This window comes from Salvelinus alpinus, chromosome 2, assembly GCF_045679555.1.
Source record: "Salvelinus alpinus chromosome 2, SLU_Salpinus.1, whole genome shotgun sequence".
Taxonomy (NCBI): domain Eukaryota; kingdom Metazoa; phylum Chordata; class Actinopteri; order Salmoniformes; family Salmonidae; genus Salvelinus; species Salvelinus alpinus.
Genome location: NC_092087.1, coordinates 41,821,707 through 41,847,364, shown reverse-complemented (window position 1 = coordinate 41,847,364; position 25,658 = coordinate 41,821,707). Strand labels below are relative to the sequence as shown.

The window sequence follows — 25,658 nt, the reverse complement described above, 5'->3', positions numbered from 1 at the left end:
CTTATGAGAATGATGTTTTTAGGCCTAGAGCTACACAAATCAGGAATAGGAGTAACTTATAAAAAAAAACTGAGGGAACGAATAAAGAAGGGAATGGATTAGCCTGGCAGTTTTTTTCTCCACCTTGACCCCTAAGGGGCTCTGTAGTTTCCTTCCCAAATTTAAATGGAATTGACCCCAATCCTGTCATACAGTACCATGAAACTTTGGAAATGAAGTCTGAAGAGAGGCTAAAATACTGACATGAGGGGTTAAACCCAAACACAGAGGCAGACTAATCTGATGGACAAAGTCAAACAGTTAACGTGGATGTGGGACTGACATAATGGGTGGTGACTGGAAGTCGTCCTGGCTCATCCTCTCCGACTGGCGCAGACGCAGGATCTCAGAGTAGCTGAGGCCTCGCAGTTTACCCTTAAGATGGTCCAGGGACGAGGGCTTCATGGCCAGAGCCCGGGTGATCTGCTCCCGAACCACCTGCATCACCTGGCCAACCAGAGTCAAACATTTAGTGAAAACCCTGATAAATGAAGGCAGCTTAGCTGTCGAAACGTAGGTACTTGTTACATTTATTACATCTAAGCCATGAGAGTTATCAGCTTTTCCTTTACCAACCAGAGTCAACCAGATAAACAAAGTGGGATGGATAGGAGTAATCAATGGCCTATGTAACCAAGTGGTCAACAGACTCTGGTGGATGAACTCTGACCTTGTTGAAGTCCTCAGCCGTGGCCCTCATCTCCTTCCAGGTCTTGTTGAGCAGTTGGATGCAGACGCAGAAGAACTCCTCCCACGCCCGGTCGTGAGTAAAGAACATGGGGTGGTAGTCGTTGCAGCCCTCGTTGGCTGGAGAGAAGGAACACACACACCGTCGAAAACTTACTTTAACGCATGAGGTTGTCTTGAAAAATGATACATCAGTTATCTCTCTGAGGATACATGTATAATAAAAATGAGGTAGGCCATTCTGATTAGCTTGGAAAAGCCCTAAAAAGATGAAGGCTTCCTTGAATGCCACGTCAGCCTTAAAGCCGTCGTAATGTGTGGTGTCCATCTGCGAGAAGTGTACTCACGCAATTCTCCCACTTGTAGTATCTCACACAGCATACGGGTGAGCTCAATGGCACAGCGACCGAAAGGACACTCGTGTTTGTCCTCGCGGCTGCTGTTCTCCAGAACAATCTGATGTGAGTGACACACACACATATGGTCACACTCGGGGAAAACTCAAGTGCTACCATTTGAAATATAACATTTTATTTGTACAGAAAAATATTTTTGTCATAGAAAACCTTCACTGGAGTGTGGTACAGGCTCGGTCTTAAAAATGGCACACACACACACTCACCCTGATGTAGGTGTCCTGGTGCAGCTTGGCCAGGTAGAGCATGTTGTCCAGGGCCAGCATCCCTGGAGGGGTCTGCGTGAAGTCCATGGCAGGGTTCACATGGTTCTGGAGAAACAACCGACAGGAGAGTCAATGACACAGACAGACCCATAACAATCCCTTTATGACCCCAAACAACCATTTTAACACATCCACTCACTCTCCGACCCAAACAACTTCTCTAGAGAGCAGTTATACAGATGAAAGCAACCCACTAGCTGGACTCACAGTGAAGCCCAGCATCTTGTAGTCCTTGGTGTACATGGCCTTTCTCTTCTCCGTGCCACTGGGGTCGTTCTCCCCGTCAAACGCAATCCTGCGCAGCTCGAAAATGATGTCCCTCTGGGCCTGAAAATGGAGGAGCGCAGAACTTAAAAACATCAAATGATATGAGGGTCAGAAGGGTTGAGGTAAAAGACTCAGGGAATACAAAAAGAAAAACTGCTTCTGGTCGTTTTACCTGGTCGCTGGGATCCATCTTGGTCATCATGCGTTCCTCCAGAAGGTTAAAGGTCAGAACCTGCAGCACGTAGAGCTGGTGCGCCATCTCGGCTTTGATTGGTCTGTTACCTCGGATAACGTGCTGCGAGAGATGACACACATATTAGGAGCAGTAGAAGCTATCCATCTGTACTGTTTAGAAAGCATCATGTTATTATGAAGGGCTGATTGGTTGTGACTGGTTATCCAAGACAAGTACACTCAGGCTTTCCCCGAAACTCACATTGAGGATGATGGATCGCAGGTGTTTCTGGGCCAGGGTGCTCGCCATCTCCTGAGAGGGAGATATAGACAAATACAGTGAGCCTCAAAAGCAAGGCCAGTATGGAAACAGGTAGGCAATAAGCTTACTACCAGACAACAATATCAAAAGGCTAATTTGAGGAAAGGCTCACAGTCATATCACTTGGCCCTGAATGGGTTGATAACTGTTACAATTCCATATGTATTTTGTGTGTGTATGTGTGTGTGGGGGGGTCACATCATCAGACGTCATCACCAGTGAGACATGTCTAATAGTGCCGAACGCAGCTGCTACCACTAGAGGGACTCAGAGTTACTATGACAAGATTGCATACTGTATTCTTCCCCACTGACTTCATCTGAGTGGATTGAACTATGAGGGTGGCAGCCCATGGTTCTCTATGGATCAGAGAGAAGAGGGGGCGGAGAGGGTGGAGCAAAGGATTGTGGGATGATGTGTACTTACAGTGAGCCGCTGGTCCAGGGGGTTATTATGCTCTTCCTGAGGGGGGGTGGATTGGGAGGAGGGGTTCCCGGTGATGGCAATGGAAACAAATAATGCACACTTATACATGGTTCACGAGATACAGCATGCACAGTAACAGCATGGTACAGTAAAGTACAGCACGATATGGCATGGCGACGCAGAGCACAACAGTACAGTATGTGACATGACACAGCGTTGTCCTTGAGCGGATTGCGGGGGAGCCGGAACATAGTCATAAATAATTCGTATACTGCAAATTGACCTCAAGAATCCCAAACAGATATAGCATGACAAAAACAGAATAATTTCAAACCTTGATAACATTTGGATACGATCACATAGGCCTTTGCCTCTATTAATGGGAATACTTGGGAACAGATTTCCTAATCACTTTGAGCTGATTTCTTGATGATTTTAGAGTTTATGTCCAACAACGTAAACTAGAATTATAAAAAATATTATATATATATTTTTATAATACTTGGTTTTTGCTCAAAACATTTGGGGGCCAAATAAAATTGGGCCAGCGGGCTGGAACCCTGCTCTAGAGGTTAAATGACAGAGCTCAGACTGACACCATGAAGCATGAAATCCTCCTCTCCACCCTCTCAGGGCTGGTCGTCTTAGGGACTGCACAGGAACGACTTTGGGAAACCTTGTTTTAGGTTATTGTCCTGCTGAAAAGTACATTTATCTCTTAATGTCTGGTGGAAAGCAGACTGAACCAGGTTTTCCGCTAGGATTTTGCCTGTGCTTAGCACCAGAGTTTATTTTTTATCTTGAAAAACTCCCCAGTCCTTAACAATTACAAACATACCCATAACATGATGCAGCCACCTACGCTTGAAAATAGTGGGGCAAAAAAAGTATTTAGTCAACAACCATTTGTGCAAGTTCTCCCACTTAAAAAGATGAGAGAGGGCTGTAATTTTCATCATAGGTACACTTCAACTATGACAGACAAAATGAGAAAAAGAAAATCCAGAAAATCACATTGTAGGATTTTTAATGAATTTATTTGCAAATTATGGTGGAAAATAAGTATTTGGTCACCTACAAACAAGCAAGATTTCTGGCTCTCACAGACCTGTAACTTCTTCTTTAAGAGGTTCCTCTGTCCTCCACTCGTTACCTGTATTAATGGCACCTGTTTGAACTTGTTATCAGTATAAAAGACACCTGTCCACAACCTCAAACAGTCACACTCCAAACTCCACTATGGCAAAGAGCTGTCAAAGGACACCAGAAACAAAATTGTAGACCTGCACCAGGCTGGGAAGACTGAATCTGCAATAGGTAAGCAGCTTGGTTTGAAGAAATCAACTGTGGGAGCAATTATTAGGAAATGGAAGACATACAAGACCACTGATAATCTCCCTCGGTCTGGGGCTCCACGCAAGATCTCACCCCGTGGGGTCAAAATGATCACAAGAACGGTGAGCAAAAATCCCAGAACCACACGGGGGGACCTAGTGAATGACCTGCAGAGAGCTGGGACCAAAGTAACAAAGCCTACCATCAGTAACACACTACGCCGCCAGGGACTCAAATCCTGCAGTGCCAGACGTGTCCCCCTGCTTAAGCCAGTACATGTCCAGGCCCGTCTGAAGTTTGCTAGAGAGCATTTGGATGATCCAGAAGAAGATTGGGAGAATGTCATATGGTCAGATGAAACCAAAATATAACTTTTTGGTAAAAACTCAACTCGTCGTGTTTGGAGGACAAAGAATGCTGAGTTGCATCCAAAGAACACCATACCTACTGTGAAGCATGGTGGTGGAAACATCATGCTTTGGGGCTGTTTATCTGCAAAGGGACCAGGACGACTGATCCGTGTAAAGGACAGAATGAATGGGGTCATGTATCGTGAGATTTTGAGTGAAAACCTCCTTCCATCAGCAAGGGCATTGAAGATGAAACGTGGCTGGGTCTTTCAGCATGACAATGATCCCAAACACACCGCCCCGGCAACGAAGGAGTGGCTTCGTAAGAAGCATTTCAAGGTCCTGGAGTGGCCTAGCCAGTCTCCAGATCTCAACCCCATACAAAATCTTTGGAGGGAGTTGAAAGTCTGTGTTGCCCAGCAACAGCCCCAAAACATCACTGCTCTAGAGGAGATCTGCATGGAGGAATGGGCCAAAATACCAGCAAGTGTGTGAGAAAACCTTGTGAAGATTTACAGAAAACGTTTGACCTCTGTCATTGCCAACAAAGGGTATATAACAAAGTATTGAGATAAGTATTTGGTCAATAACAAAAGTTTATTTTCCACCATAATTTGCAAATAAATTCATTAAAAATCCTACAATGTGATTTTCTGGATTTTTTCCCCTCATTTTGTCTGTCATAGTTGAAGTGTACCTATAATGAAAATTACAGGCCTCTCTCATATTTTTAAGTGGGAGAACTTGCACAATTGGTGGATGACTAAATACTTTTTTGCCCCACTGTATGGAGAGTGGTACTCAGTAATGTGTTGTATTGGATTTGGCCCAAACATAACACATTGTATTCAGGACAAAAACGTAATTGCTTTGCCACATTTTTGCAGTATTACTTTAGTGACTTGTTGCCAAAAGGATGCATGTTTTGGAATATTTGTATTCTGTACAGGCTTCCTTATTTTCACTCTGTCAATTAGGTTTGTATTGTGGAGTAACTACAATTTTGTTGAACCATCCTCAGTTTTCTCCTATCACAGCCATTAAACTCTGTTTTAAAGTCACCATTGGCCTAATGGTGAAATCCCTGAGATGTTTCCTTCCTCTCTGGCAAACTGAGTTAGGAAGGATTCCTGTATCTTTGTAGTGACTGGGTGTATTGGTACACCATCCAAAGTGTAATTAATAACTTCATCATTCTCAAAGGGATATTCACTGTCTGCTTTTGTTTTTTTACCCATCTACCAATATATTCCCTTCTTAGCAAGGCATTGGAAAACCTCCCTGGTCTTTGTGGTTGAAATTCACTGCTTGACATTATATATAATTGTATGTGTGGGGTACATAGATGAGGTAGTCTTTCAAAAAGAATGTTGAACACTAATATCACACAGAGTGAGTCCATGCAACTTATTATGCACATTTTTACTCCTGAACTTACCTAGGCTTGCCATAAACAAAGGGATGAAATACTTGACTCAAGATTTTCATTAGTAATTGATTTGTAAACATTTAGACATTATGGGGTATTGTGTGTAGGCCAGTGACAAAAATCTAAATTTAACAAAATGTGGAAAAAGTTAAGGGGTGTGAATACTTTCTGAAGGCACTGTAGGTGTTATGCATGTATGTGTGACCATGGTTCAGTGTAAATACACTATATATACAGAAACGTATGTGAACACCCCTTCAAATTAGTGGATTTGGCTACTTCAGCCACACCCGTTACTGACAGGTATATAAAATCGAGCACAGCGCCATGCAATCTCCATAGACAAACGCATTACTGAAGCGCTCTGTGACTTTCAACATGGCACCGTCATAGGATGCCACCTTTCGAACAAGTCAGTTCGTCAAATTTCTGCCCTTCTAGAGCTTCCCCAGTCAACTGTAAGTGCTGGATACGTCTAGGAGCAACTAAGGCTCAGCCGCAAAGTGGTAGGCCACACTAGCTCACAGAACAGGACCGTCGAGTGCTGAATCGCGTAAAACATCAGTTCCGAACTCACTAATGCTTTCAATTCAGATATTGGAAGTACCAGCCTCTGAAAAACATCCCAACAGCATGATGCTGCCACCACCACCATGCTTCACCGTAGGAATGGTGCCAGGTTTCCTCCAGAAGTGACGCTTGGCATTCTGGCCAAAGAGTTCAATCTTGGTTTCATCAGACCAGAGAATCTTGTTTCTCATGGTCTGAGAGGCTTTAGGTGCCTTTTGGCAAACTCCAACTCCGTCAGGCCACTCTACCATAAAGACCTGATTGGTGGAGTGCTGCAGAGATGGTTGTCTTCTGGAAGTTTCTCCCATCTCCACAGATGAACTCTAGATCTCTGTCAGAGTGACCATCAGGTTCTTGGTCACCTCCCTGACCAAAGCTGTTCTCCCCCGATTGCTCAGTTTGGCCGGGCGGCCAGCTCTAGGAAGAGTCTTGGTTGTTCCAAACTTCTTCCATTTAAGAATGATGAAGGCCACTGTGTTCTTGGGGACCTTCAATGCTGCAGAAATGTTTTGGTACTCTTCCCCAGATCTGTGCCTCGACACAATCCTGTCTCGGAGCTATACGGACAATTCCTTCGACCTCGTGGCTTCCCTTTTGCTCTGACATGCACAGTCAACTGTGTGACCTTATATAGACAGGTGTGTGCTTTTCCAAATCATGTCCAATCAATTGAATTTACCACAGGTGGACTCCAATCAAGTTGTAGAAACAGCTCAAGGATGATCAATGGAAACAGGATGCACCTGAGCTCAATTTCGAGTCTCGTAGCAAAGGGTCTGAATACTTATGTAAATAAGGTTTCTGATTTTTATTTTTTATAAATTTGCTAAAATTTCTAAAAACCTGTTTCGCTGTTATTATGGGGTATTGTGTGTAGATTGCTTAGGATTTTTTAAAATCCAGTTTAGAATAATGCTGTAACTCAACAAAATGTTGAAAAAGTCAAGGGGTCTGAATACTTCCCGAAGGCACTGTAGGCCTATGGGCTAGGCTATATGAGGTGTGTGACTTTGATTTGGGAAAAGTCGCCCAAAAAAAGCATGCGCAACAGCTGGGCATGATTCACAAGTGATAATATATCATTCACAAAGTGATAGGCTAATATTGTCACCCATCACAATATTCTTAAATCAAAATTGTCTTTACATATACTAAATAATATGTGTGTGAAATTTGTTTTAAATTTAGAATGGACCATTATCATGAACCTGTTTCGAAACTGGGGCAGTGGAAAAAAAATACGTCATCTGTGCACTTAAATAGCGAATGGAGGACGCTTTTTCCGTGGTTAATTTTCATGCCAGGCAGGTTGGCTATACTCCTGTTGTAAAGAGAAGCAATGTGCTTAATATTAGAAAAGTTGAGAAATAAATATAGTAGGTCTAGTCTATAGAAATCTGATGGGATCCTCTTTTTAGTAGAGGCCATCACTCTGTTTTCTCACGCAATTGCATAGCCTACAGAAATGTTGCACAACATGAGCTCATGGGCTCTCATGAAGTGTTAAATTAGATTTTTGATTACATTTGCATCGATGTCAGCGTGATTAGAGGGACTATAGAGAGCTGAGTACCAGGCAGTTAGCATGTTTGATAGGCTACTAATAACCATCAGCAGCATCAGAGCTTGGAGAAGCCTAATTACCATGACTAAACGGTCAAGTGGAATTTGACTGCAGTCATGACTCTTGACGGCCGGAGTGGCGGTAATATGGTCACCGTAAGAGCCCTAGTGTCCATATACTTTTGGCCATGTAGTGTATATTGCAAGGGTACCCTTTCGGTGTATTGCTGAGCAGGTACTGTACTGACCTGCCGTCTATCCTCCGGTGCCTTGAGGAAGAGGGCGTTAATGAGTGCGATGGCATATGTCTGGATCTCCTGATTGGATCTAAAAAGGCACATCAGACACAGCAACACCAGTTAGAAGCATCTGGTTCTAGGAATTCTCACATGGTTACAAAAACTAAAGTAGCAACTGGTTAAATGTATTAATACAGTACTCAGATAGTATTAGTCTGGGGTTCTACACTTCTAAGCTTAGTCATAATCACAAGGTTGCGTAGCAAGGCAAGGCTCGTCATCTACGTTTGATTCCACCGACATTAGTAAGTTACGCCACTACATTTCTACACACTAACTTAGACTACATCCCCCACATAGCTGTATGTGGGAGGCCCCAGTGCGTGTGTGTGTGCTCACACTTGCAGGTGTCCGATGAGCTGTCCAACAGTGATATCCTGCGCCACCCGGTGGTAGAGGCTGTGGCTGTTGAGGACCATGCTCTCCAGGATGGCCAGAGAGCGCTGCAGGATTGACACGTCCACCATCGGCTGGTTCACGTAGCCCGCAATCTGACCAGACAGGAGAGGAGGGAAATACTCCATTAAAATGGACACATAAATCTAGGGTCTTCTTGATTACAACTTGGTTTATGGAGGTAGATTTGAAAACTCGAGACTAGGACTTGAAAAGTAGGTCTATCAAATGACATAGTTGCCAAAAAATATAAAAAAATATCCAAACTTGTGCATTAATGTACAGCCTATAGAAAACTAGGTATCTAAATTCTACAGTGCTTGTTGCTGTGCAGCACTTCAGAGGACTTCATCAGGGTGAAAACTTCAGACAATTCAGCTGAAAGAGCTCCAAATAACATGGGGGGTTGCTAGGTAACCGCAACCCACTCAGTTCTGGCAACCAGTGAGGGGTTGTAGGTCAAGTAATAAAAGAAAAGATTTAAAAAAACATGGGGGAGGATTCGAGATAGGCCTCAAACTACTGAACCCACCCAAACTCATTTACCAGTGTTAAAACTGAGAAAGATAGTTCACATACTATATAGGGCCAAGTTCCATCAAAATAAGTCAGAAATACATTGCGTCTTACTTCCATTGTGGATGGTGTAGGAATCTGACAGTGGCTTCCTTATATGACAAGTGTTACGTTGAGTGTGTCTGCGTACGAACTGGCACCATATTCCCTATGAAGTGCACTACTTTTAACCAGAGCTCTATGCACCCTGGTTAAAAGTTGTGCACTGTATAGGGAATAGCATTTCCTATAGATGCAGCCTGAACTGTTTAGTTGAGGCAGGTATGGAATCTGACCTGTTTGATGAAAGACAGAGAGATGAGGTCCCAGGACACTATTCCATGGTCCATCAGCTCCAGGAAGGCAGTGAGAGTGAAGGCCAGCATCTCCCCAAAGCTGATGAGAAGAGAGGAGACAGAGTCAGAGGACAACATTCACCAACTGAAGGGGAAAAGAAACAAGACAACTGCAGCCACAAACAGCAAGGTATCAGTATAGGGCAATCAGTGTTAGCCTACAGCAACCATATCCAGAAAGGCTTCTAGTAGCCAGTAGAAGTAGCCCAAGGGCTGAGCTACCTTTAAACACGTACACATTGATGTCTATGGCTGTGGTGTGGTATGTACCCAACAGTAGACCCATGGTTTGTCTGTCTGTACGAGACCTATGACTTTATAATGAGACTTGCTCCGGAGTGAAGTTTCCCCGTAGGTAGAGATCTAGGATCAGCTTCCCCTCGCCCAATTCTTACCTTAATCATTAGTGGGGAAAATGCATAACTGACCCAAGATCAGTGTCTTGTGGCAGTTCACCATACACTGTATGAGACTCACTGGGTGCCGCTCTCCACCAGGCGCGCCAGGGTCCCGATGCCCTCCATGTTGATGAACTCGGTAGCAAAGGTGGGGTCAGCTGACAGCTTGGCCAGCTCCTTCAGGGCCTCCAGGCGGGCGTCTATGCCATGAGACTGGATCCTGTCCAGGAGCTGCCGTGCTGCACGGGCCTATTGTGGGTGGGAGTGGGGGGGGTCAGGCAAGGCAATGGTGGCCATTATTGACTTTTCTTTAAACCTGGTTTACCTCAACGACTACATTAGCTTGATACATGTAGGCAGCGACCGAAACGTATAACTCAGCAATAGGGTTAGTCGAAAGCAGCTGCCATGTTTTTGATCTGTTTATTAGGGAGAAGCTATACGGATACGTCGGGTGTCCAACTTGATGACATGTCACTCAGCTGAGAGCAGAGTGGAAACTAATGGATTCAGTTCAGTCAGTTCAGTCGTTCTGATAAGCCCTTTCCAGCTAGCTAGTTTATGCTGGCTATCTGGCAACAATAACAGCACTGCGCTAGTTAAAACTTGTAAAATAAAGTTATGTTTATTTTTGATGGGCGAGGGAGAAATAACTTAGTATTGATCACCATCTGGAATCTGGATGTCACCGTGACATGCCAATTAGCTAACGCAAGCCTGTGTGAATGACCAATGCAATGCTTCCCACTGGGCAACAGTTGCGTCACCGGTATAGAACACTATGGACACACCAGCTTCCGCCGTCTCCCGTTGTGCTATTTACAAACAGACTGGCTCAACTGTTCTGAGAAACTACGGTAAGATTCATAATGTAAAATAATGTGACAGGTGAAATGAAGAACACAACCTGCTTTATCTCCTAAAGTATTGCACAAGTTGACTGCAGGTATTAAGTTAAAAAGTAGCTACAAATATTTAAATGTATTCAAAAATGTCGAAATAATTTTTTCCCCAAATAACCCGGTATACAATATACCACCCAAGCCTACCAGAAGATACCGACACTACCCTTACGCTTGTTTAAACTGAGCTGCACTGGGGTCGGAACGCATTCATGGTTACATGAAGACACCGTGGAGCCAACGCGCAATATGAGTCTGAAAAACGTACCTTAATGCTGGGATGGGATATGCCACGGTACTCCAAAATTTTACAATTATCTACACTGCTCCATTGCTAAGATTGAAATACTGCAAGTTTTTCCCGAAAACTGCCCTTTGCATCCTCATGCTAGCTACCAGTAGCCACAGCAGCCATTATGGAATGATACGTCACAAACAACAAAGGAGCTGCTTGGCTGACACTGCCATTCCAAAATTGGCAGCGGTGGCTACTGCTAGTTAGCATGAGGACGAAAAGGGAAGTTTTCCGGGAAAAGCAGCAGTATTTCAATCTTCTCTATGCGGCAGTGTGGAGTACAGTGGCAAATACATTTTATATTTGACATCCCATCCCTGAATTGAGGTACATTTTCCGACCCATATCTCACGCCGGCTCCACGGTGTCTTAATGTAAGCATGATTGCATTCCGACCCCAGTGCAGCTCAGTGTACACAAGCGTAAAGGTAGGGTCGGTACCTTCTGGCTGTTCTGCAGTAACTCATTTTTAGGGAAGTAGCTATAGTGTAGCTAATATCAGGCAAGGGTGACAGGCAGCTAAAGCACATTTGTTGATTTTGTAGTCCGATAAAAACGGAATCATTCTGAACACTCCCAAGTCCCAACTTCGCCAAACAAGTTTCACATTCTCACTGAAGTTTCTAGCCACAAGCATAAACTAGCTAGCTGAGGAGGGCTCATCAGGACGACTGACTGAACCGAATCCATTAGTCCACACTCAACTCTCACTGCGCGACATAGGTTATCAATTTTGGGCACCAGGTGTGTCTGTATAGCCTCTCCCTGTTTATCATTGGTGAAACTATGAGCATTTCAGTCACTATATAGAGTTAATAAAATATACCTAAGAAATACTGGTCATTTACTTCAAAAAAATGAAAATAACTGCATGTACAAGAAGAGAAAGTGTCTCACAGGAGATATGGCTAATCGAAGGATGGTCCCATTCTTCATTTCACTACGGCTCTGGAAAGAAAGATGGCGAACATTGCTACTACCACAGCATGATGCTGTAGCAACAACAACAAAAACTTCATATTGGTGATATGACATACACTATATATACACAAAAGTATGTGGGCACCTCTTAAAATAAGTGGATTCGGCTATTTCAGCCACACCCGTGCTGACAGGTGTATAAAAATCGAGCACACAGCCATGCAATCTCCATAGACAAACATTGTCTGTAGAATGGCCTTACTGAAGAGCTCAGTGACTTTCAACGTGGCACTGTCATAGGATGCCACCTTTCCAACAAGTCAGTTCATAAAATTTCTGCCCTGGTCAACTGTTATAGTGAAGTGGAAACGTCTAGGAGCAACAACAGCACAATCGCGAAGTGGTAGGCCACACAAGCTTACAGAAATGGACCGCTGAGTGCTGAAACGCATAAAATCTTTTGTCCTCGGTTGCAACACACATTACCAATTTCCAAAATGCCTCTGGAAGCAAAGTCGGACAATAACTGTTTGTCGGGAGCTTCATGAAATGGGTTTCCATGGCCGAGCACCCGCACACAGGCCTAAGATCACCAAGCGTCAGCTGGAGTGGTGTAAAGCTCGCCACCATTGGACTCTAGGGCAGTGGAAACGCATTCTCTGGAATGATGAATCCCGCTTCATCATCTGGCAGTCCGACAGACGAATCTGGGTTTGGCGGATGCCAGAATGCTACCTGACACAATGCATAGTGCCAACTGTATAGTTTGGTGGAGGATGATGTTTTGGGCTAGCCACCTTAGTTCCAGTAAAGGAAAATCTTAGCGCTACAGGTTACAATGACATTCTAGACAATTCTGTGCAAACAGTTTGGGGAAGGCCATATTTTCGCATGACAGTGGCTCCCGTGCACAAAGCGAGGTCCATACAGAAATTGTTTGTCGAGATCAGTGTGGAAGAACTTGACTGGCCTGAACAGAGCCCTGACCTCAACCCCATCAAACACCTTTGGGATGAATTTGAACGCCGACTGCGAGCCAGCACTAATCACTAATGTTCGTGGCTGAATGGAAGCAAGTCCCTGCAGCAATGTTCCAATATCTGGTGGAAAGCCTTTCCAGAAGATTGGAGGCTGCTATAGCAGCAAAGGAGGGGACCAACTCCATATTAATGCCCATGATTTTGTAATGGGACGTTCGACGAACATGTGTCCACATACTTTTGGTCATGTGGTGTACTAACAGTAACATATTAACTAAGGAACCACGTAGTGTATTGTAGTAATGAATTCTGCCAAGGTGTTGAGGCTCACCTGTTCAGTGATGTAGAGCTGAGGACCGTCAGCGTAACGCAGGGCAAACTGCTCAGAGCCAGACAGAGACCAGCTGTGGACACATGCACAAAACCAATTGAAAAGTAGGTGAATGAATTCACCAATTTTCCGCTCAATACCAGAGTGCACTGACCTCCCTAAACATGAGGCAGGCAGAAGCTAAACCCACACATATCTCAATAAGACCTACTGTAATGCCGTGCATTTGTTTTTTCACCCTACAGAAAATACATACCATGTGCATAAGGTTAATAAAAGTAATTATCGGAGCCTCGAGCATTTCTATTTGCAAGAGGAGCAGATGGAGAAGATTGTACAGGGTGATATTCAGTGGGCGTTAAGTGTTAGGGGAAAAAATACATTCAGATGCGAGAGGGAGAGCAAGAGAGTAGGAGGAAGCACTGGAGAGAGATGGAGAGAGAGGGATAAGGAGAAGTAGCTAGTTAGGAAAAGTCTCAGTATTCATAGACAGACAAGGTGGACCAGGAGACAAAAGAGAGGAAATGGAAAGGCAATGAGAGGAGGCACTTGGGGGGGGGGGGGGGTCAGAATGGTTATATAAGTACATTAAAAGTTCAAGTCTGGACCCCATTAGACCTCCTTTAGTGTATTGGCTAGAGGTGTGTGTTTATTGGCAGTGGTATGTGGTAGTGGCAGTGGTAAGCGCAACAAAACTAGGCAAGTAGGTTAAGAACAAATTCTTATTTACAATGACGATCTACCCCGGCCAAACCCAAACAACGCTGGGCCAATTGTGCGCCGCCCTATGGTACTCCCAATCATGGCCAGATGTGATTAAGCCTGGGTTCGAACCAGGGACTGCAGTGACGCCTCTTGCACTGAGATGCAGTGCCCTAGACTGCAGCGCCACTCGGGAGCCAAGCAAAAGGTGGAGTACCACAGCATTTATGTGTATCTGGAGATAACGCTGAAATGCCTCGTATGTTATTGTAGAAATATCTGCACCTCAAAAGTGAAGAATGATATCCAACATCTTTGAATGCAATAGCATTCTAAACTTGTGCGGATAATATAGCATAGTGAATCAATGGGTATGATGGAGCAAGAATGTAGAAAGCATTCAATTGGCATTTTTTGTATTGTGAGCAGAACGTTCTGCAGTATGCCAACAGGCACAAACTGTTCCATTTCTACACAGGGTAATATATTATATTATAGAATATATTAAGACCATTAAAAAAGTCATTTTATAATAAGAATTCTGTCATTGTAATGAAACTCATGTGTGATCCAGTCCATGTGTAATGGCTCTTACTAATGTTCCTTTGTGTGTTCTCATTATGGACCTGCTATACATTTGGCCCCAACTAAGTCTGTCTAGCTAGCACTAATCTTACATAAGTGAACGCAGTGTGTGTGTGTCTGTGTGTGCGTTCACGTGTGTGCTCATATCACACACATATATAAATCAGTCGGAAACATTGTGCGGCCATCATCTCCAGCGTGAGCAAAAACAGCTGGGTGTGGACCTGGTGCTTACCCATCACACACCTCCCGTATGATAGAGGACAGAGGCTTCTTCTGCAAACACACAACAGACAAAACCAGTCAAACTCTGCAAAGCCACTGGAATCACAGGAAAGTTGCCGATTGGTCATAAAAGGCACTATAGCAGAGCTTTACAAAGTCAATCCTGTGGACCCCAAGGGGTGCACGTTTTGGTTGTCTTAGCACTACACAGCTGATTCAAATAATGAACTCAAGCTTTGATTATTTGAATCAGCTGTGGAGTGCGAGGGCAGAAACCAAATGTGCACCCCTTGTTGGTCCCCAGGACCGAGTTTGGGAAACGCTGCCCTAAAGTAACTTCAACAATGGCTCTCATTCCTTGCCTAGCTTGGCATTCAGTGGAAAACAAACGTTGATGGATTTGGTTTCATGTCATTGCCGGCGACATACATTACAGTTCATGCTGAGAGTCGAGAGATGTGCTAGACTTACCAACAAAATCTCAGTAGTTCATGCTGGTCTGAGCAGAAACATACTGTAGCTGTCTTTTCCCTACAATTATTTAACATGGAGTCTCTGGAGTTTAAAGTCGCTGGCACAGGGAAAATAGACTTCTATAAAACGTTTGGTTGAGTAGACAGAGTGGAGGATTGATGCTGTTAAGGACAAGACCAACACAATAAGCAGCCGAGCACAGTGGTTGGCCGTCCTATCGCCTCTGACCATTAACATCAGTTAATTTCCCAACGATTCTACACATTGAATCGACACCGTTCGCCGATACCAAGCAGGTATTCTACTGCACATGACCGACGTTCATGTTGGTATGTCTTGTCCTTTAGGGGGGGGGTTTTAGACGGGCACTGACCTGGTCAATCTCGATGAGCTGGGCGTTGGCGCCGGGCCACTCGATGGCCACCTTGACGATGTCAGAGTGGGGTGGCATGGCTGCTGTCCTCTCACACGCCACTGGAGGACAGACATCACATAGAAGAAGAGAGCACTTTATTACTGTTACACTGTTAGATACAGGGATCCCATGTCTGCCACCATGTTACATTATTACATATGTCACCATGATCACGTTATGTTGGTATGAAGGTTTGACAGCAATTTTTACATTTCATAGTTAAATCACTCTAAAAGACAATTGTGGCTTAAAAACACCATGACGCCTGTCGAAAAGTCTTATTCTAGAAAAGCCTGTTCCTTATCATTGGCACAAGGTCACACAAGTACACTTCTCTTAAATGTACATTTTAGCAACAACATCTATTCAATGTAGTCTCATTACAGTCCAGTTTGTCATAGCCCATCTTTGGTAAAGCTTTCCCCACATGACAAAATGTTGTTTTTAAGAGAACATGTTAGGGTAAAAAGATGGGCCCAGGACAGCTTTTACAGCTGCAGGGGCTTAAGGTATCAGCTATCAATGCCATTAAATCCTCAGATGTATTACCCGTGGTAGGTAGCGCCACACTTTGTTTAGCTATTACCTACACCCACTTCAAAAGAGCCATTTTAACAGCCTGATGGACAAGCCCAACGATGGGGAGAAAAAGTCTTCTAAATATCAGTGCCCAGGGGTTTTCAACATCAAAGCCCTGCACCACCGAGTAGAAAACAGTCTGATATTATGCATCTTGTAGCCTGAACTAGAGGCTCTGTTGCTGCCAGAAATAGACACGCACTAAAACCAACCAGATTTGACAATGAAAAACATCCCATGTCTTGTTAAAACACACGTCGTTTTGTCTGTCTTTCGATGCAGTTTCCTCTAGGATTTTTTTCAGCAGCGGTGGCAAAGACAGCAGGGGAGGGGGGTGAGGTTTGTGCTCTTTCCTGCGGGGGTCAGGGCACATGTATCCTGGGAGATAATTTTTTTGTAGAACGACTGAGAAGGTCACTTCTGGTGACTTTTGAAAAATACATTCTACTCCAAAATGCATGAAAATGTAACTATGTTGACACCATCTGAAATATAACGGATGCACACCACTACACTATAGGGAGATGAGGAAAAAGCAATGGCTGTGTGCTTGTGGCTCTCATTCACCACCCTGGTCGCTCTGTTTGCTACAAATATACATCGTGACTTGTCACTGATCTTAAAAGGATAGTACAAGATTTGGGCAATTAAGCATTTTTTCTACTTACAGAGTCACTAACTCATGGATACCATTTTTGTCTGCGTGCAACTTGAATGAAGTTGAAGGTAGTTTCGCGAGCCATTGCTAACTAGTGTTAGCGCAATGACTGGAAGTTTATGGGAAAAGCTAGCATGCTAGCTGTTCCTGTAGACCAGCGGTAGGCAACTGATTCAGCCACGGGACGATTTTTGATGGAGCGGAAGGTCGGGGGTCAGGAACAGTTATAATAATTTGTACACTCAAATTGACCACCACCAAACTCAAAAAAAGATTGTATTTGAAAGTAATAATTTTACACCTTGATTGCATTGAGACACAATCACGGCTCTTTTATTCGTGGGAATACTAGGTGAACAGATTAACTAAATCAATTTTTTTTTAGCTGAATTCCTGGTGATTTTAATATTTTTACAAAACAATACCCCCCCCTCGCCTGTTGCTGACCACATCCAGCATGCTAGCTGTTCACATAGACGTCCAGTTATTGCGCTAATGCTAGTTAGCAACTTCCTGCAAACTGATGCAAAGACATAACAATGGTATCCATGAGTCAAAAAAAGAGCTTGAATTGCCAAAACATCGCACTATTCCTTTAAAAGCTGCAGCTAAATGAATATAGGGGAAACACTGGTCTATGTTAACTCCACTATAGGGTGGTATTCTCTGGTGTTGCTGCCAGAAAAATCTAAACATTCTCATTCATCGACATTGTATTCAGACGCCTACGGACTGAGAATCTTTCTGCGCATTTCTTTACAGAAAATGTGAATGCAGTCACACACACACACAATCTGGGGTAGTGAGAAACAGCAAGTTTCATACATCCACATCTCTGGCGGGCTCAGTCCTCCCACTCAGGAGCCCTAGAACCTGTACGTGGGCTGGGGTTGGTTTAGCACAGCTTCCCAATCTACTGCAGATAACAACAGCACCATGGAGCTCAGGTATACCCCTGCTAGCCTCCCTATTCTAAATCCACAGGGATTCTTTGCTCTGCACTCGGCTGGCGTCGTGTGACAGATGAGTGCGCGTCAAAGCAGTAGAAATCAGTGCCAACAGAGGGCATTTTACTGGGGAACCACACAACACATAATCAAGCAGTGCTTGTCACTGCACTGGGCAGATGCCGAATAGCTGTAACCAACATTTTTTGTTGAGTGTTGGGCGGTAGGGGGAGAAGAGAAGGGTAAGGGGCTTTCCTTCTCCTGTCTCCGGGGGCTGTTATATAGCTCAGTTCATGCTTTTGTTCACATTTTGCCATGAAAAACATTGCAGTTATAAAGTTACTTTCCTGCAATTGTACACATTTTGCTATCATATGCTATCTGGGCCCCCCAAAACTTCAGAATTGTTTTCTTTGCGTGCCTGTTCAGTAATCCGGCCCGGACTCTGGCTGGGGATCAGATGGTGTGTGGACAGGGTTTAAAAGTGTCTGTTTGCTTGCCTTGGTTCTCTGAGAACACATGAGTTTCAATACGGATATTTTCACAGCAAACAATTTCAGGGACCATGAACTAATAAATTCAAGCATTTCAGTTGATTATCGATTGATTCTACTGAAAATATCCTGTACTGCAAAGACAAAGTTAAATTCATCATCTGCAGTAGTAGCCTAATGATCAACTCTTAAATGGTCTGTGAAAACACTCGTTTACTTTCTTGAGGAAAATGTAATTCCAATCGTAACACCTCTAATAACAAGCTGGATCCAATTCAATACTGCCTTTGGATAAAGTATTTTCTCTGCTCTCAAATCAGGCAATAATATCCATACATGAGGAGACTTGCCTGGTAGGCGGGATAGGGGATAGGATAATTTAGCTAAATGAGAACGTCAAACAACAATCAGTGATGAGACTTGGCTTGGAATGATGAATGGGGCATTGTGCAACAGGCTGCCTAAACAGGCTGTGAAAAAGCTGCAGAAAAATACTGAGTAGAATTTAGTCCAAGACTGGCAAGTGCAGGACAGCTCATCAGAGCACATTCAGATACTCTGACTTCACTATAACCCACCACATCCACAAATGAAAGAACAGCAAGAGAAACAGACCTGTAGAGTTAACCACACTGTTATACACAAAAGCATATGCTGATGAACCATGTTTCACTGCTGCATACAATTACACAAACGGTGTATAAGAACACATCAAAAGCGTTGGGGATTCTTTGTGAGGGTTTAATTCTAAAAGTAATTTCTATTTTTTTTTCATTCCACAGACATGTTTTTCTTGACACAGTGCCACACCGTCAGTGCATTTGTGGCCAAACATCAACAACAACATGAAAATAGACACCGGAAGACAAGGCACATGTAATGGCTAACTTAACCTTGCCAGACAGGAACTCCTGCCATGACACATCATCTGGGCCACAATGCTGCCATTGTCTGGGGGTATAAATAAGAGAAGTCCATTCCCAGTCCCAAATGGGAATAACTAGGGCCTCTTGGAGCTCTGGTCAAAAGTAGTGCACTACATAGGAAACAGGGTGCCATTTCGGACACAATCGTCCATTCCCAGTCCAAAGGTCACTGACTAGAGGTCTTCACAGATCCACCTGTCCCCGAATACCCAACGCAGGACCGGATCCAGAATTCTAAATAATGTCATGGGTCTGGGTCGGATCTGATTGTCACGGGTCTCGGGTATGTGTAATTTTAACTGACTTGTCCAGAAGGGCCGTACAGGTTCGAACGAGACCGCTGCAGTAGAAAGAGAAATTGTATTATTTATGCCGCTGCTCTTGCTTTTTCATGAGTGTGGAGCGTGGCGCGTGTAGCTTGTTGTTGGCCAATTATAATTCAAAGCGGCAATAGGCTACAGTCAGAGCCTCCATGTGTGGCAAAAGTTAGGAGATATCTAATCAATGGAAGATGGAATTACAATGAAGGAATTAAAAGTTAAAGGAGAAGGAGAGGCTACAGGCTACTTAATATTTTGAATGGAGTTGTTGTTGTGTAACTGTAGGATGAGAAAGCACATGCACTGCAGCCTCAACTAGCCTAACTAGCAAACGATACCTAGCTTAACTAGCGTTTCCCGGTTTGACGCAGTCAAGACAGGTACTGAGCAATAATATTGGATGATAAATAACTGAGTTACAGCAGCTATTAGTCTACTATAGCGCGAGTCCGCTTGATTGGTTGCTGTCTCTCGTCTCTCTCTTCCTGCGCCACTCGCTCACAGTACATTCACAGAACGACAGCTCCCCTGCCTGCTAGAGCGGCACCTCTCTCTCCCTCTTGCGCTTTCAGGTCTGGTTATCAGTAGCTCAAAAAAAGGCTTTTTCTGCTGCTTCCCTCACTCAGATCAGACTGGGTATGGATCCAACACGGTCTATACGGAACGGGTCTAGTTGTCCCCGGTTCCGTTCGAAACGGGTCTATATTCAAAACATTTATTTATATCTGGTCAGGGTGGGAAAACCCCAGGTCCATTTTGGAAGTTGGACCTGTGAAGACCTCTACCACTGACTGCAGCCTCCACGATAACAGTTTGAGCCACAGCACTAGTGGAGTCCTGTACAAGTGCTACTGCAGCTGTCAGCTCCACTTTGTGAATGGACTTCTGATACACTACATTGCCATAAGTATGTGGACACCTGCTCGTCGAACATCTCATTCCAGGATCATGGGCATTAATACGGAGTTGGTCCCCCCCTTTGCTGCCATAGCAAGTTCCACTCTTCTGGGAAGGCTTTCAACTAAATGTTGAAACATTGGTGTAGGGACTTGCTTCCATTCAGTCACAAGAGTATTAGTAAGGTCAGGAAGTGATGTTGGGCGATCAGGCCTGGCTCGCATTCAGCGTTCCAATTCATCCCAAAGGTGTTCGATGGGGTTGAGGTCAGGGCTCTGTGCAGGACAGTCAAGTTCTTCCAAACCGGTCTCGACAAACCATATCTGTATGGACTCTTCCCCAAACTGTTGCCACAAAGTTGGAAGCACAGAATCATCTGAACTCAGCAAAGAAAGAAACGTCCCCTCACTGTCAACTGTGTTTATTTTCAAACTTAACATGTGTAAATATTTGTATGAACATAAGATTCAACAACAGACATAAACTGAACAAGTTCCACAGACATGTGACGAACAAATAGAACAATGTGTCCCTGAACAAAGATGGGGTCAAAATCAAAAGTAACAATCTGGTGTGGCCACCAGCTGCATTAAGTACTGCAGTGCATCTCCTCCTCATGGACTGCACCAGATTTGCCAGTTCTTGCTGTGAGATGTTACCCCACTCTTTCACCAAGGCACCTGCAAGTTCCCGGACATTTCTATGGGGAATGGCCCTAGCCCTCCGATCCAACAGGTCCCAGACGTGCTTAATTGGATTGAGATCCGGGCTCTTCGCTGGCCATGGCAGAACACTGACATTTCTGTCTTGCAGGAAATCACTCACAGAATGAGCAGTATGGCTGGTGGCATTGTCATGCTGGAGGGTCATGTCACGATGAGCCTGCAGGAAGTTTACCACATGAGGGAGGAGGATGTCTTCCCTGTAACGCACAGCGTTAAGATTGCCTGCTGTGACACACCGCCCCAGACCATGAAGGACCCTCCACCTCCAAATCGATCCCACTCCAGAGTACAGGCCTCGGTGTAAACGCTAATTCCTTTGATGATAAATGCAAATCCGACCATCAACCCTGGTGAGACAAAACCGCGACTCGTCAGTGAAGAGCACTTTTGCCAGTTCTGTCTGGTCCAGCGACGATGGGTTTGTGCCCGTAGGCGACGTTGTTGCCAGTGATATCTGGTGAGGACCTGCCTTACAACAGGCCTACAAGCCCTCAGTCCAGCCTCTCTCAGCCTATTGCGGACAGTCTGAGCACTGATGGAGGGATTGTGCGTTCCTGGTGTAACTAGGGCAGTTGTTGCCATCCTGTACCTGCCCCGCAGGTGTGATGTTCGGATGTACCGATCCTGTGCAGGTGTTGTTACACGTGGTCTGCCACTGCGAGGACAATCAGCTGTCCGTCCTGTCTCCCTGTAGCGCTGTCTTAGGCATCTCACAGTACGGACATTGCAATGTATTGCCCTGGCCACATCTCATCATCACCTCTCCTCATACCTCCTTGCAGCATGCCTAAGGCACGTTCACGCAGATGAGCAGGGACTCTGGGCATCTTTCATCTTTCAGTGTCAGTAGAAAGGCCTCTTTAGTCTCCTAAGTTTTCATAACTGTGACCTTAATAGCCTATGGTCTGTAAGCTGTTAGTGTCTTAACGACCGTTCCACATGTCCATGTTCATTAATTGTTTATGGTTCATTGAACAAGCATGGGAAACAGTGTTAAAACCCTTTACAATGAAGATCTGTGAAGTTATTTTGATTTTTACGAATTATCTTTGAAAGACAGGGTCCTGAAAAAGGAGACGTTTATTTTTTTTGCTGAGTTTAGAATGCCATTGTATGCTGTAGCGCTGAGGTTTCCCTTCACTGGAACTAAGGGGTCTAGCCCGAACCATGAAAAACAGCCCCAGACCATTATTCCTCCTCCACCAAACTTTACAGTTGGCACGATGCATTCAGGCAGGTAGCGTTCTCCTGGCATCCGCCAAACCCAGATTTGTTCCTTGGACTGCCAGATGGTGAATCGTGATTCATCACTCCAGAGAACACGTTTCCACTGCTCCAGAGTCCAATGGCGGCGAGCTATACAACATTACAGCCACCGCTTGGCATTGCGCATGGTGATCTTAGGCTTGTATGCGGCTGCTCGGCCATGGAAACCCATTTCATGACGCTCCCGACAAACAGTTATTGTGCTGACGTTGCTTCCAGAGGCAGTTTGGAACTCGGTAGTGAGTGATGCAATCGAGGACAGACTATTATTACGAGCTCCGCACTTCAGCACTCGGCTGTCCCTTTCTGCGAGCTTGTGTGGCCTACCACTTCGCGATTGTGCCGGCGTTGCTTCTAGACGTTTCCACTTCACAAGAACAGCACTTACAGTTGACCGGGCAGCACTAGCAGGGTAGAAATGCAACTAACTGACTTGGAAAGGTGGCATCATACGGCAGCTCCACGTTGAAAGTCACTGAGCTCTTCAGTAAGATCATTCTACTGCCAATATTTGCCTATGAAGATTGCATCACCGTGTGCTCAATTTCATACACCGGTCAGCAACGGGTGTGGCTGAAATAGCCAAATCCACTCATTTGAAGGGGTCCACATAATTTTGTGTGTGTGTGTGTGTGTGTATATATACACACACACATACAGAGTGTACCACGAGCTGGCAAGAATGGTGTTCATTTTCTCAGTTCACTGACTAGCTCTACAAAAATCTTTAAATATTAGGGTATCAATGAAATTCTTGAACCAAAGCAAGCAAACATGACTGATCTCTATCATTTAATTTTAAATTAAGGAAATAATTAAGAGCTGAGTCAATATTCTACATGGGAAACAATATGCATGGCATGAAAGACTAAGTCCAGCATAGTGAGGATACCGTCTGAATACTAACTCAGAATTCCAGTAGTTGACAGAGGGCCATGTGCTTACAGCCACAATGGTGGGGAAAACCACTAAGCACCACTAAGAAACCAGAGTCCATGAAGGACAAGGCTAAGAGGTTATTAAGAGAGACAGTACGTGTGTGTGTGTCTAGGTTGGGGGAGGCGAATCAGACAGTCAGTACATGTCAGGACCTATGTGCCTGGGCAATAAGGGAGGGAATTGAAAACAGATGCCCAGTAAGCCTGAGAGACATTCTTAATTTAGTAGGCTTCTCCCTCTGCCCATTATGAGGACTATGCTGTCTGGACAGCCATCTTGTTCAACGTGAATTCAAAACAAAAAGTCCTACTCCTTTTCCATCCTAGCACAACTTTCCCCCACACATTTGAAGAGGAATCTCAGCCAGGGCTCTTCTCTAATGCCAAAAGGCTAATCTCGTTAACTGTTAAGTAGGTGCCGTTGTTTCTGTTTTCTCCTCTCATCCTGGGTCTTATTTTAACAAGATATGGCGACCGTCCTCACCTGTTGGAGCGTTGAGTGGGCACCTCACTCGCTCTCTCAATCTCACGTTTCAGACCATGGCATCAGCTCCCCTGTAAAGACAGACAAACTGTCAAGGCATCTTTGGGTCAAACACCGGTGCAAAGCCTAACAGTGGGAAAGTATCATTAGAGGAACTGTAAAATATAGTCAAACATTCCACGTTTAATGCTTCTCCACCCCTATAAAATCCCTTCCTTGAGAAGTTCCCTTTATCCTTTTCTTGATGTTAATAACCAGTCAAATACTGACAACCCGCTTTCATGCAGACATTCCTTCTAAAACTCTTTTAATTGCATCTCAGATTGAAACCAATCTTGCAGAACGCTTTTAACTGACATCATTTGAGTGTATTGAATTTCTTATTTTATAGACAGAGGGATTCTGTCTTGCAATTCTTATTGATGTGGGAATGTAAAAACTGCAAGACAAAATACACATTTTCAAAGGCATCCTGACTAAAATAAGGGATAATACTGTCTGCTGGTGATGCTGCTGTGGAGCTCAGCTACTCAAGCAACCACTGACCTACCTAATCTGGGAAAGTTAGGAGAGACTTCAGATAACTGATCCTAAAGACCCCATAACCTACCATGTACTGGCCCTAACTGCAAATCCTGAGTGGCAATGTTACAGTTATCTTATGTTACAGGGGAATTAGTTAAATCGTTTGTTTTCAGGACTCATGCATGATCCTGGCTCTTGACATAGTATGACAGGTTGGTAGGTACCTGATCTGATAGGTTACTGAGTGACAGGTCCCCAGCTTGCAGGAGGACAAATATCGACCTTCTGTAGAATGATGGGGACAAAGAGTCCCCCTCACAGACAGATGAGGGTGGTTTCAGTGTGTCACACAAGGCAGCTGGATACATTTGTAACAATGTATCAATTACTGCTGACCACCACCTTGTAAGACCATTGTAATTAAGACAGAATGGGCTGCAGCCAGGATGCATAGCAATAAAATGACATTCCTGCTCTCAACGCTGTATTTTCAGAAACCTGGCCAAATTGTGAAATAGATATTAATAATCATTTTATAAACAATGATAACCTCACATGTAGCCTAGTGAGCGTTGATAATTTACTAGCTACCGAAGGCAGTGGGGCTGTAAATGAGCCACATCGGATGGCAAGGCATGTAAATCCATTTACTAATTTGAGAAACACAGCTAGCTTGAATTAAATTGTAGCCAGCGCTTAATATAACTTCTGGGAATTCATATTTCAACACTGAAATCCCCTCCAAGTGAATACAATCCTAAATGTATGAATTTATAGAACGTAACGTTATTCGTCTCAAGAGTGAATCATCACTGAGAAAAAAAAAGCCTACACACGATATTCCATAGGAGAGCGATTTGTTCCTTCGCAAACATCTATTTTTCACTAGGCTACTGTCGATGTGCTTTTTGGTCTGCAAGGCGCGCAACAGTGATTACAATATAACGACAAAATTCTATAATTACTCAAAACTGTTAATTTACTGATAGTAAATAGTTCATGTAACTGCGGTTACCTACCCCATGGCCTGGACCGGATCGCCGTTTGATACTTCCACCAATGCAGCATCTGTGGTAATACGATACATCACCACGCCTCGTAGGCGGGACATAAAATATACGTCCATGCCTACTGCACAATAATCCTGTCTTTTACATACATTCAACATTTTGATTTTAATCAGTGCATGTGCAGGGCAATGCAATTAACATTTAATACATA

General features: G+C 44.2%; 1 protein-coding gene across 5 annotated transcripts in view; it reads right to left on the bottom strand.

The window, feature by feature from the left end:
* LOC139561896 (engulfment and cell motility protein 2-like) overlaps positions 1-25,541 on the bottom strand; it is a 31,131-nt gene extending 5,590 nt beyond the window's left edge. Inside the window, exons 1-19 of one of the 5 annotated variants that reach the window (XM_071379310.1) lie at positions 25,457-25,495; positions 24,662-24,795; positions 23,913-23,983; positions 15,637-15,737; positions 14,800-14,840; positions 13,278-13,350; positions 11,943-11,993; positions 9,928-10,097; positions 9,391-9,490; positions 8,483-8,634; positions 8,093-8,171; positions 2,598-2,633; positions 2,112-2,162; positions 1,848-1,970; positions 1,616-1,735; positions 1,349-1,453; positions 1,074-1,182; positions 710-846; positions 323-486 (exon numbers count right to left, since the gene is read on the bottom strand). In XM_071379310.1, the coding sequence (XP_071235411.1) occupies positions 323-486; positions 710-846; positions 1,074-1,182; positions 1,349-1,453; positions 1,616-1,735; positions 1,848-1,970; positions 2,112-2,162; positions 2,598-2,633; positions 8,093-8,171; positions 8,483-8,634; positions 9,391-9,490; positions 9,928-10,097; positions 11,943-11,993; positions 13,278-13,350; positions 14,800-14,840; positions 15,637-15,714 (1,589 nt within the window). In that variant the 5' untranslated portion in view covers positions 15,715-15,737; positions 23,913-23,983; positions 24,662-24,795; positions 25,457-25,495. Of the gene's footprint in view, positions 1-322; positions 487-709; positions 847-1,073; positions 1,183-1,348; positions 1,454-1,615; positions 1,736-1,847; positions 1,971-2,111; positions 2,163-2,597; positions 2,634-8,092; positions 8,172-8,482; positions 8,635-9,390; positions 9,491-9,927; positions 10,098-11,942; positions 11,994-13,277; positions 13,351-14,799; positions 14,841-15,636; positions 15,738-23,912; positions 23,984-24,661; positions 24,796-25,456 lie in introns of all 5 variants that reach the window. The other 4 variants (XM_071379300.1, XM_071379318.1, XM_071379327.1 and 1 more) reach the window with 4 other exon arrangements.
* Between the last annotated feature and the right edge of the window lie 117 nt (positions 25,542-25,658).